Source organism: Anomaloglossus baeobatrachus, chromosome 4 (genome assembly GCF_048569485.1).
Source record: "Anomaloglossus baeobatrachus isolate aAnoBae1 chromosome 4, aAnoBae1.hap1, whole genome shotgun sequence".
NCBI classification, from domain to species: Eukaryota; Metazoa; Chordata; class Amphibia; order Anura; family Aromobatidae; genus Anomaloglossus; species Anomaloglossus baeobatrachus.
This window is the reverse complement of record NC_134356.1, coordinates 21,121,138-21,137,955: the sequence shown is the minus strand read 5'-3', so window position 1 is coordinate 21,137,955 and position 16,818 is coordinate 21,121,138. Positions and strand designations below refer to the sequence as shown.

Here is a 16,818-nt window from a genome sequence, read left to right as displayed (position 1 = left end):
CCCCAGTATGTATATGTCCCCCATTGACCCCAGCGTCCCCCAGTATGTGTATGCCCCAGCGTCCCCCAGTGCTGCAGGTCCTCCCAGCGTTCCCAGTAATGTGTATGTCCCCCACTAGCCCCAGTAACGTGTATGCCACCCCAGTGCTGTATTCCTTCCAGTAATGTGTATGCTCCCCCCGGTTACGAGTATGTCCCCCCAGTAACGTGTATGTCCCTCCAATAACATGTTTGTCCCTACAGTAATGTGTATGTTCTCCCAGTGATGTCTAAGCCCCCAGTCATGTTTATGCCCCCAGCCTCTTCTGTGATGTATATGTATCTGCCAAGTCTCCTGTGATGTATATACCGCAGTGTCAGTGTGCTCTGTTCGCACCATGTCTGTTACGATGATGGCCATCATGCAGTGCCCTGCACAGCCACATGCCCAGTAGGAGCTGGACAGAGACAAGCGGGGAGGTGAGTGAGGCTGCTGTCAGCTTCCCCATATTAATAATATCTCTAATGTGTATGTGTGTTCACTGTGTGCTCACTACTTCACTGCAAGCTCACCGGTGTGTGCTCACTCATCTACTCTAAGCTCACCAGTGTGTGCTCAACTCTTCACTGCAAGCTCACCAGTGTGTGCTCAACTATTCACTCTAAGCTCACTGGTGTGTGCTCACCTCTTCACTGCAAGCTCACCAATGTGTGCTTACTCATTTACTCTAAGCTCTCTGGTGTGTGCTCACCTCTTCACTACAAGCTCACCGGTGTGTGCTCACTTCTTCATTCTAAGTTTACCAGTGTGTGCTCATCTTTTCACTGTATGCTCACCGGTGTGTGCTCATCTATTCACTCTAAGCTCGCTTGTGTGTTCTCACCTCTTCACTCTAAGCTCACCGGTGTGTGCTCACCTCTTCACTACAAGCTCACCGATGTGTGCTCATCTCTTCACTCTAAGCTCACCGGTGTGTGCTCACCTCTTCACTGCAAGCTCACCAATGTGTGCTTACTCATTTACTCTAAGCTCTCTGGTGTGTGCTCACCTCTTCACTACAAGCTCACCGGTGTGTGCTCACTTCTTCATTCTAAGTTTACCAGTGTGTGCTCATCTTTTCACTGTATGCTCACCGGTGTGTGCTCATCTATTCACTCTAAGCTCGCTGGTGTGTGCTCACTTCTTCACTCTAAGCTCACCGGTGTGTGCTCACCTCTTCACTCTAAGCTCACCGGTGTGTGCTCACCTCTTCACTACAAGCTCACCGATGTGTGCTCATCTCTTCACTCTAAGCTTGCTGGTGTGTGCTCACCTCTTCATTCTAAGTTCACCAGTGTGTGCTCAACTTTTCACTGTATGCTCACTGATGTGTGGTCACTTCATCCCTATAAGCTCACCAGTGAGTTTTCAGCTCAATCCTATAAGCTCACTGGTGTGTGCTCATCTCTTCACTGCAAGCTCACTGGTGTGTGCTCATCTCTTCACTCTAAGCTCACCAGTGTGTGCTCACCTCTTCACTGTAAGCTCACTGGTGTGTGCTCACCTCTTCACTGTAAGCTCACCGATGTGTGCTCACCTCTTCACTGTAAGCTCACCAGTGTGTGCTCACCTCTTCACTGTATGCTCACCAGTGTGTGCTCACCTCTTCACTCTAAGCTCACCAGTGTGTGCTCACCTCTTCACTCTAAGCTCACCGATTTGTGCTCACCTCTTCACTGTAAGATCACCATTGTGTGCTCACTTCATCCCTATAAGCACACCGTTGTGTGCTCACTTCATCCCTATAAGCTCACCGGTGTGTGCTCTATACAATTGTCACGTGGCTGTATGCTCACGACTATGCTGTAAGCGAGCGCACCCCTTCCTATCTGCCAGTGTCTGAGAAGCAATAATCCTCTGAGTTCTGGTAAATCGTTAATTGTTCTAGATAATTCTATCTTCTTTCCACTTGAGGCTGAAGAAGCAGAATTCTCATTTTCTAATTTCACGTGAAGGAACGTTAAGCACGTCTGTTCTGCTTTCTTAGTCCACGAAAACCCCCGGAGCAGATGGGACTCCCGATATCTCGTATCACTTCCATCTTGGTAATTTGTCTCTTGAAACCTTTATTTTTCTTTTGTAAGCTCGTCAATCCGCGACCTTCATTTTCCTCTTTTCGATCGTATAAATCGTCACGGCCATCAGTTCGGCTCGTCTTCTAAAGTGGTCCCATGAACCCAAGCTAAATGGACTTTCTGGAACATCTGCTCGCACTTTCCACCATTTTCCTCACCCGCGTGGAGGGTATAAATAAATGATAAGGTGTTTTAATTGTCTGTGCGTTCTTGGCGATGGCGCCGCTCGCTCGTCTGCAGTTTTTAAACAACAAATAAATGGCTTTTTGTGGTGAAGCGTCTCTTGTCGCCCTCTGGAGAGGAGCAATTAACCACTTGCCGTTAGTTACAGATATATTTCTTCCTCTGATGAAGTGCCGACCCCATCTGCTGCATATTACACCGCGCCACTCGTACCACATAGAGCGAGAATGTCATCCAAACATGAGCGATTCTCAGTCACCTCCCGAAACTATGTTGGCGTGGCCAGGACGCCGCCATAGCCCACCCTGTGAGGGAAAGGAAAGTAGTAGGGTGCTGGCCTCAGGGATATTCGTTGTTGAGAAGCTATGGAGGCCAAATTGGGCACCAAAGAGGCCACGGAGGTAAAGTGTCCTCGGAAGGGTATGTAATACCGATGTGCCGATTCAATATCTGGAGACGTCCTCAAAGGTAAACTGAAGTCCTGCGAAATTAAAGGGATTTAATCAGATATTTACAAAATTTGTTGCATTTTTAAAGACATTTTGTAGACCCTTCAAGGGACTACATAGAGCAGGAGAAGTGGCCGTTGGGTTGAGGACCTCAACACAATTTGGCCAAAGTTTGTTATTTATGGATGATCTGAGCCATTAAGTCCTACCTCGTCATAGGAGATTGGGTTGATAGTGACTGCATTTTCATTTCCTTCAAGATACAGGTCCAAAGAAACAAAATCCCAAGACTTTTGGGAAGGTTATAGGCAAAAACTATGGCCAATTCCCTCATAGGTAGGGCAAATTTTGCCCCATTATAATGCTTTGGTGATTGCTTCCTCTTTATAGGGGTCTGACTTGATGGGCTATTCATTTATTTCGGAGGAAAATAGGCCCCCAAACTTTTGTGAAGATTTCAAAATTATTTCTTCCAACCCCCTCGTGGGTGGTACTAATTTTCTTTTATATTACATGCACCTCCCATATGGCTATAATAAAAGTTTTGTTATTTATGGATGATCTGAGCCCTTGAATTCCACCTTGTCATAGGAGATTGGGTTGATGGTCACTGCATTTTCATTTCCTTCAAGATACAGGTCCAAAAGGAAAGAGATCCCATGACTTTTGGGAAGGTTATAGGCAAAAACTATGGCATGTCCAATTCCCTCATCGGTAGGGCAAGTTTTGCCCCATTATAATTCCTTGGTGATTCCTTCATCTTTATAGCAGTCTGGCTTGATGGGCAATGCATTTTTGGGGGGTAAAATAGACTTTTGTTTGGATTTTTCATAAAGTTTTATAATTATTTCTATGGGACTTCTAATCTCCTCATGGGCGGTACCAATTTTCCATTTATTACATATATTTAGTGCTGCACATCCCATATGGCTATAATAAAACTTTTGTTAGTTATGGTTGGTTGCAGCCATTGAGTTCCATGTAATCATTGGAGATTGGGTTGATGGTCATGGTATAATAATTCCTTCAAGGTACAGGTCTGAAAGGAAATAGATCCCAAGACTTTTGGGAAGGTTATAGGCAAAAACTAAAGTATGTCCAATGCCCTCGCAGGTAGGATATTATTACAGATAATAAGAGCCTTTGGGGATTCTTTCCTCTTTATAGGGGTCTGGCTAGATGGGCTATTCATTTATTTCGGAGGAAAATAGGCCCCCAAACTTTTGTGAAAATTTCAAAATTATTTCTTCCAATCCCCTCGTGGGTGGTACCAGTTTTCTTTTATATTACATGCACCTCCCATATGGCTATAATAAAAGTTTTATTTATGGATGATCTGAGCCCTTGAGTTCCACCTTGTCATAGGAGATTGGGTTGATGGTCACTGCATTTTCATTTCCTTCAAGGTACAGGTCCAAGAGGAAAGAGATCCCAAGACTTTTGGGAAGGTTATAGGCAAAATGTATGGCATGTCCAATTTCCTCGTAGGTAGGTCAGGTTTTGCCCCATTATAATTCTTTGGTCATTCCTTCCTCTTTATAGTGCTTTGGCTTTATGGGCTATGCATTTTTTTGAGGAAAATAGACTTTTGTTTGGCTTTTTCATAAAGTTTCATAATTATTTCTATGGGACTTTAATCTCCTCATGGGCGGTACCAATTTTAGTTCATATATTCAGTGCTGCACCTCCCATATGGCTATAATAAAATTTTGTTATTTATGGATGACCGGAGCCATTGAGTTCCTCCTCATCATCGGAAATTGGCTTGATGGTCATGGTATAATAATTCCTTCAAGGTACAGATCTGAGAGGAAATAGATCCCAAACCATTTAGGAAGGTTAAAGGCAAAAACTATGTCCAGTTCCCTTGTGGGCAGGGCACGTTTTTGACCCATTGATTCTTTACAGATAATAAGAGCCTTTGTGGATTCCTTCCTCTTTATAGGGTTTTGGCTTGATGGGCTATGCTTTTATTTTGGGGAAATATTGGCTCCCAAACTTTTGTGAGGGTTTTTTTTTTTTTAATTAGTTCTTCAAATCCCCTTGGGGGTGGTACTATTTAGTCATTTTATTACATGTATTTAGTGATACACCTCCATTATGACTATAATAAAAGTTTTTTTATTTGTGGATGATCAGAGCCACATATCCCAAGACTTTTAGGAAGGTTATAGGCAAAAACTATGACATGTCCAATTCCCTCGTAGGCAGGGCAAGTTTTTTCCCTAATTTTTTACAGATAATAAGAGCCTTTGGGGACTCCTCTCTCTTTATAGGGGTCTGGCTTGATAGGCATTTTTTAGGAGGAAAATAGGCCCCCAAACTCCTGTGAGCATGTGTCATAAGGTTTTATAATTATTTCTGTGGGACTTCCAATCCCCTCATGGGCAGTACCAATTTTCCACTTTATTACATATATTTAGTGTTTACACCTCCCATATGACTATAATAAAAATTTTCTTATTTATGGATGATCGGAGTCATTGAGTTACACCTCATCATAGGAGATTGAGTTGATGGTCACTGCGTTTTCACTCCTTCAAGGTACAGGTCTGAGTGTATATAGACCCAAGACTTTTAGGAAGGTTATAGACAAAAACTATGGCATGTCCAATTCACTTGTGGGCAGGGCAACTTTTTGCCCTATTATGACTATACATACATATAATAGGAGCCTTTGTGGATTTCTCCTTCTTCATAGAACTTTGTCTTGATTGGACATGCATTTTTTTCAGGGGAAAATTGTCCCCTAAACTTTTGTGAGGGTTTTTCAATTATTTTTTAAAGCCCTCATGGGCAGTACCAAGTTTCTATTTTATTACATACATTTAGCGGTGCAGCTCCCATATGGCTATAATAAAAGTTTTGTTTTTTACGGATGATTGGAGCCCTTGTTACGTCACCGCCGGAGTCTGCTCCAGCAACTTCTGCTCCGATCACCAGGCGACGCCGTATTCCTGCCGTGGATGGTGCTGGTGATGGGAGAGGAGTCGATGCCAGCGGCACCGGTGGGCGCAGGCTCCGATCATCCACTGGGCTGGGTTATCTTGGGATCTGCAGTACCGCTGGCTGACTGTGAGTGGCGTGTGTCTTCCAGCTGAAGTTGCCAGCGTTCAGCTACAGCCAATGGGAAGACACCATACCCTTCTTAGTTCCCCTCCTATCTGCTGACCTCTGCCAGAGATAGTTCTGATTTCCTGGCTCCTGGTCTGTCCTATTCTGTTTTGTGATTCCTGTGTGTTGACGTCTGCGTGTTTTCTGACTACCCTTCTGCCTGCTTCTTGTACCTCGCTGCCCGATCTGGATTTGACCTCTGCTACGTTTTCTGGTTACGACCTTGTCTGCCGATTCTGTCCCTGTTCTGCTATTCCTGATTTGACCCTGCCTGACGACTACTCTCATCGGCCTGCATCCTTCCACAGGTAGTGATCTCCAGGGCCCTGTGTAATTCCAAATCCCTGTATAGGGGTTAAAGGGTTTCAGGGTTCTGGGGGTCCTGCTTGGTGAGTGGCTTCCCTCTAGTCTGTCCATTACATCCCACCTGAGTCTGTTGATCCAGGCAGGCGTTACAGCCATTGAGTCCTACCTAATCATAGGAGATTGGGTTGATGGTCATGGTATAAGTTCCTTCAAAGTACAGGTCCAGGAGAAAATATAACCCAAGACTTTTAGAAAGGTTATAGGCAAAAACTATGTCCAATTCCCTTGTGGGCAGAAAAAGTTTTTGACCCATTATGATTATTTACAGGTAATAAGAGCCTTTATGGATTCCTATGGGTCTGGCTTGATGGGCTATGCATTTTTTTCAGGGGAAAACAGGTCCCTCAAAGTTTTATTTGGCTTATTCATAAGATTTTAAAATGATTTCTATTGAACTTTCAGTCCCCTCGTGGGCGGTACCAATTTTCCATTTTATTACATTTATTTAGTGTTGCACCTCCCATATGGCTATACTAAGAGTTGTGTTATTTATGGATGACCAGAGCCATTGAGTTTTACCTCGTCATATTAGATTGGGTTGATGGTCACTGCATTTTCATTTCCTTCAAGGTACAGGTCCAAAAGGAAATAGATCTCAAGACTTTTGGGAAGGTTAAAGGCAAAATCTACAGTATGTCCAATTCCCTCATAGGTAGGGCACATTTTTGCCCCATTATCTATATATATAATTGCCTTATTCTGTCTGTCTGTCTGTCTGTCTGTCTGTCTATCTGTCTGTCTGTCTGTCATGCTCCAAAATTGTGTCCTTACGGTGACACAAAGCTGATTGGCCGCTGGGCTCGCCATGGCCCCGCCCCCCCACACGGATTGGCCGCTCGCCCAGGCTGCGCCCCCACACGGATTGGCCAGCCGCTCGCCCAGGCTCCGCCCCCCCCACAGATTGGCCTCTCGCCCCGGCACCCTGCAGGCATTGGCAATTCGGCCACGCCACGCCCCGCCCCCCTCACGCAATGCACGTTAGCTCTGGCCCCACCCCCTCCCTCCTCCCGCGCATTTCTCGAACTGACACGGCTGTCACGGAGGTGAGTACGGTACTCCCTGCCCACCCCCCCCCCCTCCCCCCCCGCCCCCGCCCCCGCCCCCGCCCCCGCTCGCACAGGACTGGTGTGGATACGTTGCTAACCATGCTCGCATGGTTACAAGCGCTGTCACGGAGGTGAGTACTGTACTCCCTCCCCCCCCCCCTCCCCCCCCGGCCCCCGCTCGCACGGCAGTGGTGGGAGTGGTGTGGATACGTTAGTATCAAGCCCATCAAGGTCCTGCTGCGCCAGAAGATCCACACGCACACACACAAACATACACACACATCAGATCACACTCACACTCACTCTTACACACACCTCACACACACCTCACACACACCTCACATCGCATCCACATACTCACAACATCCTGGGATATCGCTTGCTTCTCGGCGGCGAAAATGTGCTGTTGTGATCTTCCAGGACCTGACGGAGGATCACATGGCCAGAAGCATGTGATATCCCCGGATGTTGTGAGTATCAGCGCGTATGTGCAATATCGTCAGTGTCTGTGTGTGTGAGTGGATGCGATCGGGTGTGTGTGAGTGTATGCGATCGGGTGTGTGTGAGTGGATGCGATCGGGTGTGTGTGAGTGTATGCGATCGGGTGTGTGTGTGAGTGGATGCGATCGGGTGTGTGTGAGTGGATGCGATCGGGTGTGTGTGAGTGTATGCGATCGGGTGTGTGTGAGTGTATGCGATCGGGTGTGTGTGAGTGGATGCGATCGGGTGTGTGTGTGAGTGGATGCGATCGGGTGTGTGTGAGTGTATGCGATCGGGTGTGTGTGAGTGGATGCGATCGGGTGTGTGTGTGAGTTGATGCGATCGGGTGTGTGTGTGAGTGTATGCGATCGGGTGTGTGTGAGTGGATGCGATCGGGTGTGTGTGTGAGTGTATGCGATCGGGTGTGTGTGTGAGTGGATGCGATCGGGTGTGTGTGTGAGTGGATGCGATCGGGTGTGTGTGTGAGTGGATGCGATCGGGTGTGTGTGTGAGTGGATGCGATCGGGTGTGTGTGTGAGTGGATGCGATCGGGTGTGTGTGTGAGTGGATGCGATCGGGTGTGTGTGTGAGTGGATGCGATCGGGTGTGTGTGTGAGTGGATGCGATCGGGTGTGTGAGTGTCGGCAGAGGACCAGGCCGTGCTGGAGGAGGCTGGGAGCAGAGAGGCTGATCATGGGGAAGAGGGGAATGCTGATGCTGAAGGAGGCTGGGATGGGAAGGCTGGGAGGAAGGAGGCTGGGACGAGAGAGGCTGATCCTCAGGAAGGCTGAGGAGGGGAGGCTGATGCTGAGGGAGGCTGGAAGGAGAGAGGCTGAGCAAACGTGCTCCATCCGCCATACTGCGCACTCCCCATCGTGCTGCATCCCCCATGCTGCGCACTCCCAAACGTGGTCCATCCGCCATGCTGCGCACTCCCAAACGTGGTCCATCCGCCATGCTGCGCACTCCCAAACGTGCTCCATCCGCCATACTGCGCACTGGAGCACGTTTGGGAGTGCGCAGCATGGCGGATGGAGCACGTTTGAGAATGCGCAGCATGGCGGATGCAGCACGTTTGAGAGTGCGCAGCATGGCGGATGGAGCACGTTTGGGAGGTGCACACCTCCCCCCAACACACACACACACGCGCACTGCACAACACACACACACTAGGAATCACAAACAACGCCCTACACAGACACCCACACAGACAACGCTGCACACACAAATATACGCACATACTGCACAACACACACATTGCTCAAAACATACCTCCCCCCAAAACACACCACACCCACACAAACCGCACAACACACACACACACACACAACGCTACAGACACACAGCGCTCCACAAACAACGCAACACACGCAACACACATACAACACCGCTCTCACCCCCCGCGACACTCAGAACATGTACAGCGCCCTACACAAACACTTGGTAACTACACACAACAACATCTATATATATATATAACAAAAATCATACATGAACTACACAATACGTAAATTCTAGAATACCCGATGCGTAGAATCGGGCCACCTTCTAGTAAGATAATAAAAGCCTTAGGGGATTCCTTCCTCTTTATAGGGGTCTGGCATGATGGGCTATGCATTTCGTTTGGGAAAAAATAGGTCCCCAAACTTTTGTGAGGGTTTTTCATAGGGTTTTTAAAATTATTTCTTCCAATCCCCTCATGGGCGGTACCAGTTTTCCATTTTAGTGCATATATTTAGTGTTGCACCTCCCATATGGCTATAATAAAAATTTTGTTATATATGGATGAACAGAGCCATTGAGTCCTATTGGGTTGATGGTCACTGCATTATCATTTTCTTTAAGGTACAGGTCCAAAAGGAAATAGAGCCCAAGACGTTTGGCAAGGATACAGGTAAAAACTATGGCATGTCCAATTCCCTTGTGGGCAGGGCAGGTTTCTGTCCTATTATAATTCTTTACAGATTATAAGAGCCCTTGGGGATTTCTCTCTCTTTATAGGGGTCTGGGTTGATGGGCTATGCATTTTTAGGGGGAAAATAGACCCTCAAATTAAATAGATCCCAAAACTCTTGGGCGGGATTAAGTTACCCTTCCAGTTCCTCATGGGCGGGGCCAGTTCTCATTATGAATGTATTTATGATCTCAGTGCTGCATCTTCTGTATTCATACTGTACTGGGAAACATTTAGGGACCAAAACTATAATGTCCCATGGCCCATGATGCAACGCAACAAGCATATACATATTCATATACGGATATATGTGATCGTGGTGATGTCATCTTACCGTAGAAGCAGCTTTTGGTGCTGGGATCATGTCCATTGCAGTAAGGTTCTGGAGGCCTCCAAAATTGCCAAGCTTTTCATATTTCCGCCACTTAGCGCGCCGGTTCTGAAACCAAATCTTAAGAAATAAAATATATCATTTTTAAATAAAAAATGCTTTGTTACTTTTCTAAAGCTACAATCCTCCTTTTTAATCTAATTCTGCCCCTAATTAAAAAACATGGAGACCTGCATGTACACGGCATTGGATTATGTGCAATATTGGACATGTCCGAGTGCATTACAGAGCCAGAATATTGGTAGTCGTAGTTAGGAATGATCTTTATTAATTCATTAATAGATAGGAGATATAGATATTTTCCACCAATGAGCTCAGTGCTGTGGGACACACATGCTGAGTCTGTGACAAGCTTTCTGACTGCTTGTCAGACACTTAGTATAGCTGGTAAGTCTGTTTCCTCAGGACTGGAGAAGCAAGAAGGGTAGATATTGTCAGCTGCCAGAAGGGGAAGGAGACTGATTCTGTCAGCTACCAGAGGGAGAAGGAGACTGATTCTTTCAGCTGCCAGAGGGAGAAGGATACTGATTCTGACAGGTGCAAGAGGGAGAAAGAGACTGATTTTGTCAACTACCAGAGGAAGAAGGAGACTGATTCTTTCATCTGCCAGAGGGAGAAGGAGACTGATTCTGTCAACTGCAAGTGGGAGAAGGGGACTGATTCTGTCAACTGCAAGTGGGAGAAGGAGACTGAGTCTGTCAGCTGCTAGAGGGAGAAGGATACTGATTCTGACATGTGCAAGAGGGAGAAAGAGACTGATTCTGTCAACTACCAGAGGGAGAAGGAGACTGATTTTTTTTAGCTGCCAGAGGAAGAAGACTGATTCTGAAAGCTGCCAAAGGGAGAAGAAGACTGATTCTGACAGCTGCCAGAGGGAGAAGGAGACTGATTCTGTCAACTGCCAGAAGGAGAAGGAGACTGATTCTGTCAGCTACCAGAGGGAGAAAGATACTGATTCTGTCAGCTGCCAGAGGGAGGAGACTGATACTACCTGCCAGAGGGAGAAGGAGACTGATTTTGTCAGCTGGCAGAGGGGGGAGGAGACTGATTATGATTTGAAACGTCATCAAGAGGGATACATAGTATGGAGGACACCTGCTGAATACCCTGTCTCCCTAGCAGTGTTCCCAAATAAAATCATTAAGGTACCTGAACTCGTGTTTCAGGCAGTTTAATTCTTGCGGCCAGCTTGTCTCTTGTCTGAACATCAGGGTAATGTGTCACATGGAAGATCCTCTCTAGCTCCTGGAGCTGCTCCACGGTAAATGTGGTCCTGATCCGTCTTTTATTCTTGCATTCACCTTGATAACAAGCATAATTCAAATGTAACTCCAGGACAGACACATGCACACGTCTGGAATAGGAAATCACAGCAGCACAGAGTATTTCAGGAGTGAAGAATAAGGAACAACACAGATAGTATAATATAGTGATGAACTATTGTGATATATACACGATAGTTACTTACTGTGTGGGCTGACCGGCATAGAGTCACTCATCTCATCATCACCGTCCTGATGGGAAAAGTCTTCACAACTGATGTCTGAATGAAAATCTGAACCTAAATAACAAGAGAAATATTAACAGCATTAACAAAAATCCTACATATAAAATTACTCTTCACAGTATTTATATTCTTGTACATAGGGAGCAGTATTATAGTAGTTATATTCTTGTACATAGGGGCAGTATTATAGTAGTTATATTCTTGTACATAGGAGCAGTATTATAGTAGTTATATTCTTGTACATAGGGGCAGTATTATAGTAGTTATATTCTTGTACATAGGGGCAGTATAATAGTAGTTATATTCTTGTACATAGGAGCAGTATTATAGTAGTTATATTCTTGTACATAGGAGCAGTATTATAGTAGTTATATTCTTGCACATAGAAGGCAGTATTATAGTAGTTATATTCTTGTACATAGGGGGCAGTATTATAGTAGTTATATTCTTGTATATAGGGGCAGTATTATAGTAGTTATATTCTTGTACATAGGAGCAGTATTATAGTAGTTATATTCTTGTACATAGGGGGCAGTATTATAGTAGTTATATTCTTGTACATAGGGGGCATTATTATAGTAGTTATATTCTTGTACATAGAGGACATTATTATAGTAGTTATATTCTTGTACATAGGAGCAGTATTATAGTAGTTATATTCTTGCACATAGAAGGCAGTATTATAGTAGTTATATTCTTGTACATAGGGGGCAGTATTATAGTAGTTATATTCTTGTATATAGGGGCAGTATTATAGTAGTTATATTCTTGTACATAGGAGCAGTATTATAGTAGTTATATTCTTGTACATAGGAGCAGTATTATAGTAGTTATATTCTTGTATATAGGGGGCAGTATTATAGTAGTTATATTCTTGTACATAGAGGGCATTATTATAGTAGTTATATTCTTGTACATAGGAGCAGTATTATAGTAGTTATATTCTTGTATATAGGGGGCAGTATTATAGTAGTTATATTCTTGTACATAGGGGGCAGTATTATAGTAGTTATATTCTTGTACATAGAGGGCATTATTATAGTAGTTATATTCTTGTACATAGGAGCAGTATTATAGTAGTTATATTCTTGTACATAGGGGGCAGTATTATAGTAGTTATATTCTTGTACATAGGGGGCAGTATTATAGTAGTTATATTCTTGTACATAGAGGGCAGTATTATAGTAGTTATATTCTTGTACATAGGAGCAGTATTATAGTAGTTATATTCTTGTACATAGGGGGCAGTATTATAGTAGTTATATTCTTGTACATAGGGGGCAGTATTATAGTAGTTATATTTTTGTACATAGGGGGCAGTATTATAGGAGTTATATTCTTGTACATAGGGAGCAGTATTATAGTAGTTATGTTCTTGTACATAGGGTGCAGTATTATAATAGTTATGTTCTTGTACATAGGGAGCAGTATTATAGTAGTTATGTTCTTGTACATAGGGTGCAGTATTATAGTAGTTATGCTCTTGTACATAGGAGCAGTATTATAGAATTTATATTCTTGTACATAGGGGGCAGTATTATAGAATTTATATTCTTGTACATAGGGACAGTATTATAGGAGTTATATTCTTGTACATAGGGGCAGTATTATAGTAGTTATGTTCTTGTACATAGGAGCAGTATTATAGTAGTTATATTCTTGTACATAGGGGCAGTATTATAGTAGTTATATTCTTGTACATAGGGGGCAGTATTATAGTAGTTATATTCTTGTACATAGGAGCAGTATTATAGTAGTTATATTCTTGTACATAGGAGCAGTATTATAGTAGTTATATTCTTGCACATAGAAGGCAGTATTATAGTAGTTATATTCTTGTACATAGGGGGCAGTATTATAGTAGTTATATTCTTGTATATAGGGGCAGTATTATAGTAGTTATATTCTTGTACATAGGAGCAGTATTATAGTAGTTATATTCTTGTACATAGGAGCAGTATTATAGTAGTTATATTCTTGCACATAGAAGGCAGTATTATAGTAGTTATATTCTTGTACATAGGGGGCAGTATTATAGTAGTTATATTCTTGTATATAGGGGCAGTATTATAGTAGTTATATTCTTGTACATAGGAGCAGTATTATAGTAGTTATATTCTTGTACATAGGGGGCATTATTATAGTAGTTATATTCTTGTACATAGAGGACATTATTATAGTAGTTATATTCTTGTACATAGGAGCAGTATTATAGTAGTTATATTCTTGCACATAGAAGGCAGTATTATAGTAGTTATATTCTTGTACATAGGGGGCAGTATTATAGTAGTTATATTCTTGTATATAGGGGCAGTATTATAGTAGTTATATTCTTGTACATAGGAGCAGTATTATAGTAGTTATATTCTTGTACATAGGAGCAGTATTATAGTAGTTATATTCTTGTATATAGGGGGCAGTATTATAGTAGTTATATTCTTGTACATAGAGGGCATTATTATAGTAGTTATATTCTTGTACATAGGAGCAGTATTATAGTAGTTATATTCTTGTATATAGGGGGCAGTATTATAGTAGTTATATTCTTGTACATAGGGGGCAGTATTATAGTAGTTATATTCTTGTACATAGAGGGCATTATTATAGTAGTTATATTCTTGTACATAGGAGCAGTATTATAGTAGTTATATTCTTGTACATAGGGGGCAGTATTATAGTAGTTATATTCTTGTACATAGGGGGCAGTATTATAGTAGTTATATTCTTGTACATAGAGGGCAGTATTATAGTAGTTATATTCTTGTACATAGGAGCAGTATTATAGTAGTTATATTCTTGTACATAGGGGGCAGTATTATAGTAGTTATATTCTTGTACATAGGGGGCAGTATTATAGTAGTTATATTTTTGTACATAGGGGGCAGTATTATAGGAGTTATATTCTTGTACATAGGGAGCAGTATTATAGTAGTTATGTTCTTGTACATAGGGTGCAGTATTATAGTAGTTATGTTCTTGTACATAGGGAGCAGTATTATAGTAGTTATGTTCTTGTACATAGGGTGCAGTATTATAGTAGTTATGCTCTTGTACATAGGAGCAGTATTATAGAATTTATATTCTTGTACATAGGGGGCAGTATTATAGAATTTATATTCTTGTACATAGGGACAGTATTATAGGAGTTATATTCTTGTACATAGGGGCAGTATTATAGTAGTTATGTTCTTGTACATAGGAGCAGTATTATAGTAGTTATATTCTTGTACATAGGGGCAGTATTATAGTAGTTATATTCTTGTACATAGGGGGCAGTATTATAGTAGTTATATTCTTGTACATAGGAGCAGTATTATAGTAGTTATATTCTTGTACATAGGGGCAGTATTATAGTAGTTATATTCTTGTACATAGGGGCAGTATTATAGTAGTTATGCTCTTGTACATAGGGGCAGTATTATAGTAGTTATATTCTTGTACATAGGGGCAGTATTATAGTAGTTATATTCTTGTACATAGGGAGCAGTATTATAGTAGTTATATTCTTGTATATAGGGGCAGTATTATAGTTTTTATATTCTTGTACATAGGGGGCAGTATTATAGTAGTTATATTCTTGTACATAGGGACAGTATTATAGTAGTTATATTCTTGTACATAGAGGCAGTATTATAGTAGTTATATTCTTGTACATAGGAGCAGTATTATAGTAGTTATATTCTTGTACATAGGGGCAGTATTATAGTAGTTATATTCTTGTACATAGGAGCAGTATTATAGTAGTTATATTCTTGTACATAGGAGCAGTATTATAGTAATTTTCTTGTATGATGAGGTGCAGGTGTATAGTAGCACTTTACCTTCTCCTCCATAGGGCTCAGTACTGAATATTACCGCACTATACTGTATAATTGACACCAGAAGGATTTGCGTTCCCATCACATATTTCTCTTTTGCATATTAATATAATGATAAATCTTCGGATATACGGCGGTGAAGGGGGGGTGAGAGGCAGCAGTGTGATGAGCGCAGACAGTGATCACTCTGCGGCCGGTGTCGGCGTTCTGCATAAATCGCTTATAGTGGAAATGTAAGAGTGTAATAGACGCCATTAATTCTCCGGATTCTTCTTTTCTCTTCTTTACTAAATTATGGGTAAAGTTTTCTGGAAACTTCTGTGATGTTCCCTTATCAGGATTGGCCCTGCACAGACGGGGTCACACTCGCCCCAATGCCCAATTTACCCCCCGGACGCCCGTTTAATAATAAATATAATTATGAGAAATGCAGAGAATTGCTGATAAATCTCTTTATACGGCGCAGTGCAGATTATGCTCCATTACTGATGGGATTTACCGCGGCTTTCAGCCTCTCACTGAGCGGAAAATGGGAACGTGACGATCGCCCTGTGAAGGTGTAAATGGGGTCAACAGAAAAGTTTTGTTAAAGGACAACGAGCGTGAAGAATCGCATCACACAGTGCGGAGGGAACGGTGACACCGCGAGGCAACGGCGGAGAGAAAAAATACCCATCCAAAGGAAGATCAGCTCACTCCTGTCCTGAAATACTCTGTGCTGCTGGGGGAACTGTATGCAGTGGTATTATCTGGGCTCTATGTGGCAGTATTATGTGGGCTGCATATTGCTATATCATATAGGCTCTTATTAACAGTATTTGGATATTACTTATCACACTATATGGCGGTAATAGTGAGTTGTATATGGCAGTATGATGTTGGCACTATATGGTTGCATTTTTGAGCAGTATATGGTAGCATGTTGGCTGTGTACAGTAGGATTATCTTGGCACTATTTAATTATATGATGTGACTTGTATATGGCAGTATTATTGTGACACTATATGGCGATATTATATCAGCTCCATATGGCAGTATTATGTTGGCATTATATGGCAGTATTATGTTATTATATCAGCTGTATATGACAGTATTATGTTACCACTATATGATGATATTATATTATTAAATCCACTGTATATGGCAGTATTATGTTGGTACTATATGGTGGTATTTTATTATATCAATTCTATATAGCAGTATTATGTTGGCACTATATGTTGATATTATATTATTATATCAGCTGTATATGGCAGTATTATGTTGGCTCTATATGTTGATATTATCTTATTATATCAGCTGTATATGACAGTATTATGTTAGCACTATATGATGATATTATATTATTATATCCACTGTATATGGCAGGATTATGTTGGTACTATATGGTGGTATTTTATTATATCAATTCTATATA

The 16,818-nt window shown here is 42.3% G+C and overlaps 1 protein-coding gene across 1 annotated transcript in view; it reads right to left on the bottom strand.

Moving 5' to 3' along the window:
* Positions 1-205: 205 nt before the first annotated feature.
* The window catches only part of ISX (intestine specific homeobox), a 21,317-nt gene continuing 4,704 nt past the window's right edge, over positions 206-16,818 (bottom strand). The window contains exons 2-5 of the mRNA XM_075342088.1: positions 11,545-11,637; positions 11,226-11,377; positions 10,020-10,136; positions 206-2,757 (exon numbers count right to left, since the gene is read on the bottom strand). Coding sequence (XP_075198203.1) covers positions 2,545-2,757; positions 10,020-10,136; positions 11,226-11,377; positions 11,545-11,637 — 575 coding nt within the window. The 3' untranslated portion in view covers positions 206-2,544. The remainder of the gene's footprint in view (positions 2,758-10,019; positions 10,137-11,225; positions 11,378-11,544; positions 11,638-16,818) is intronic.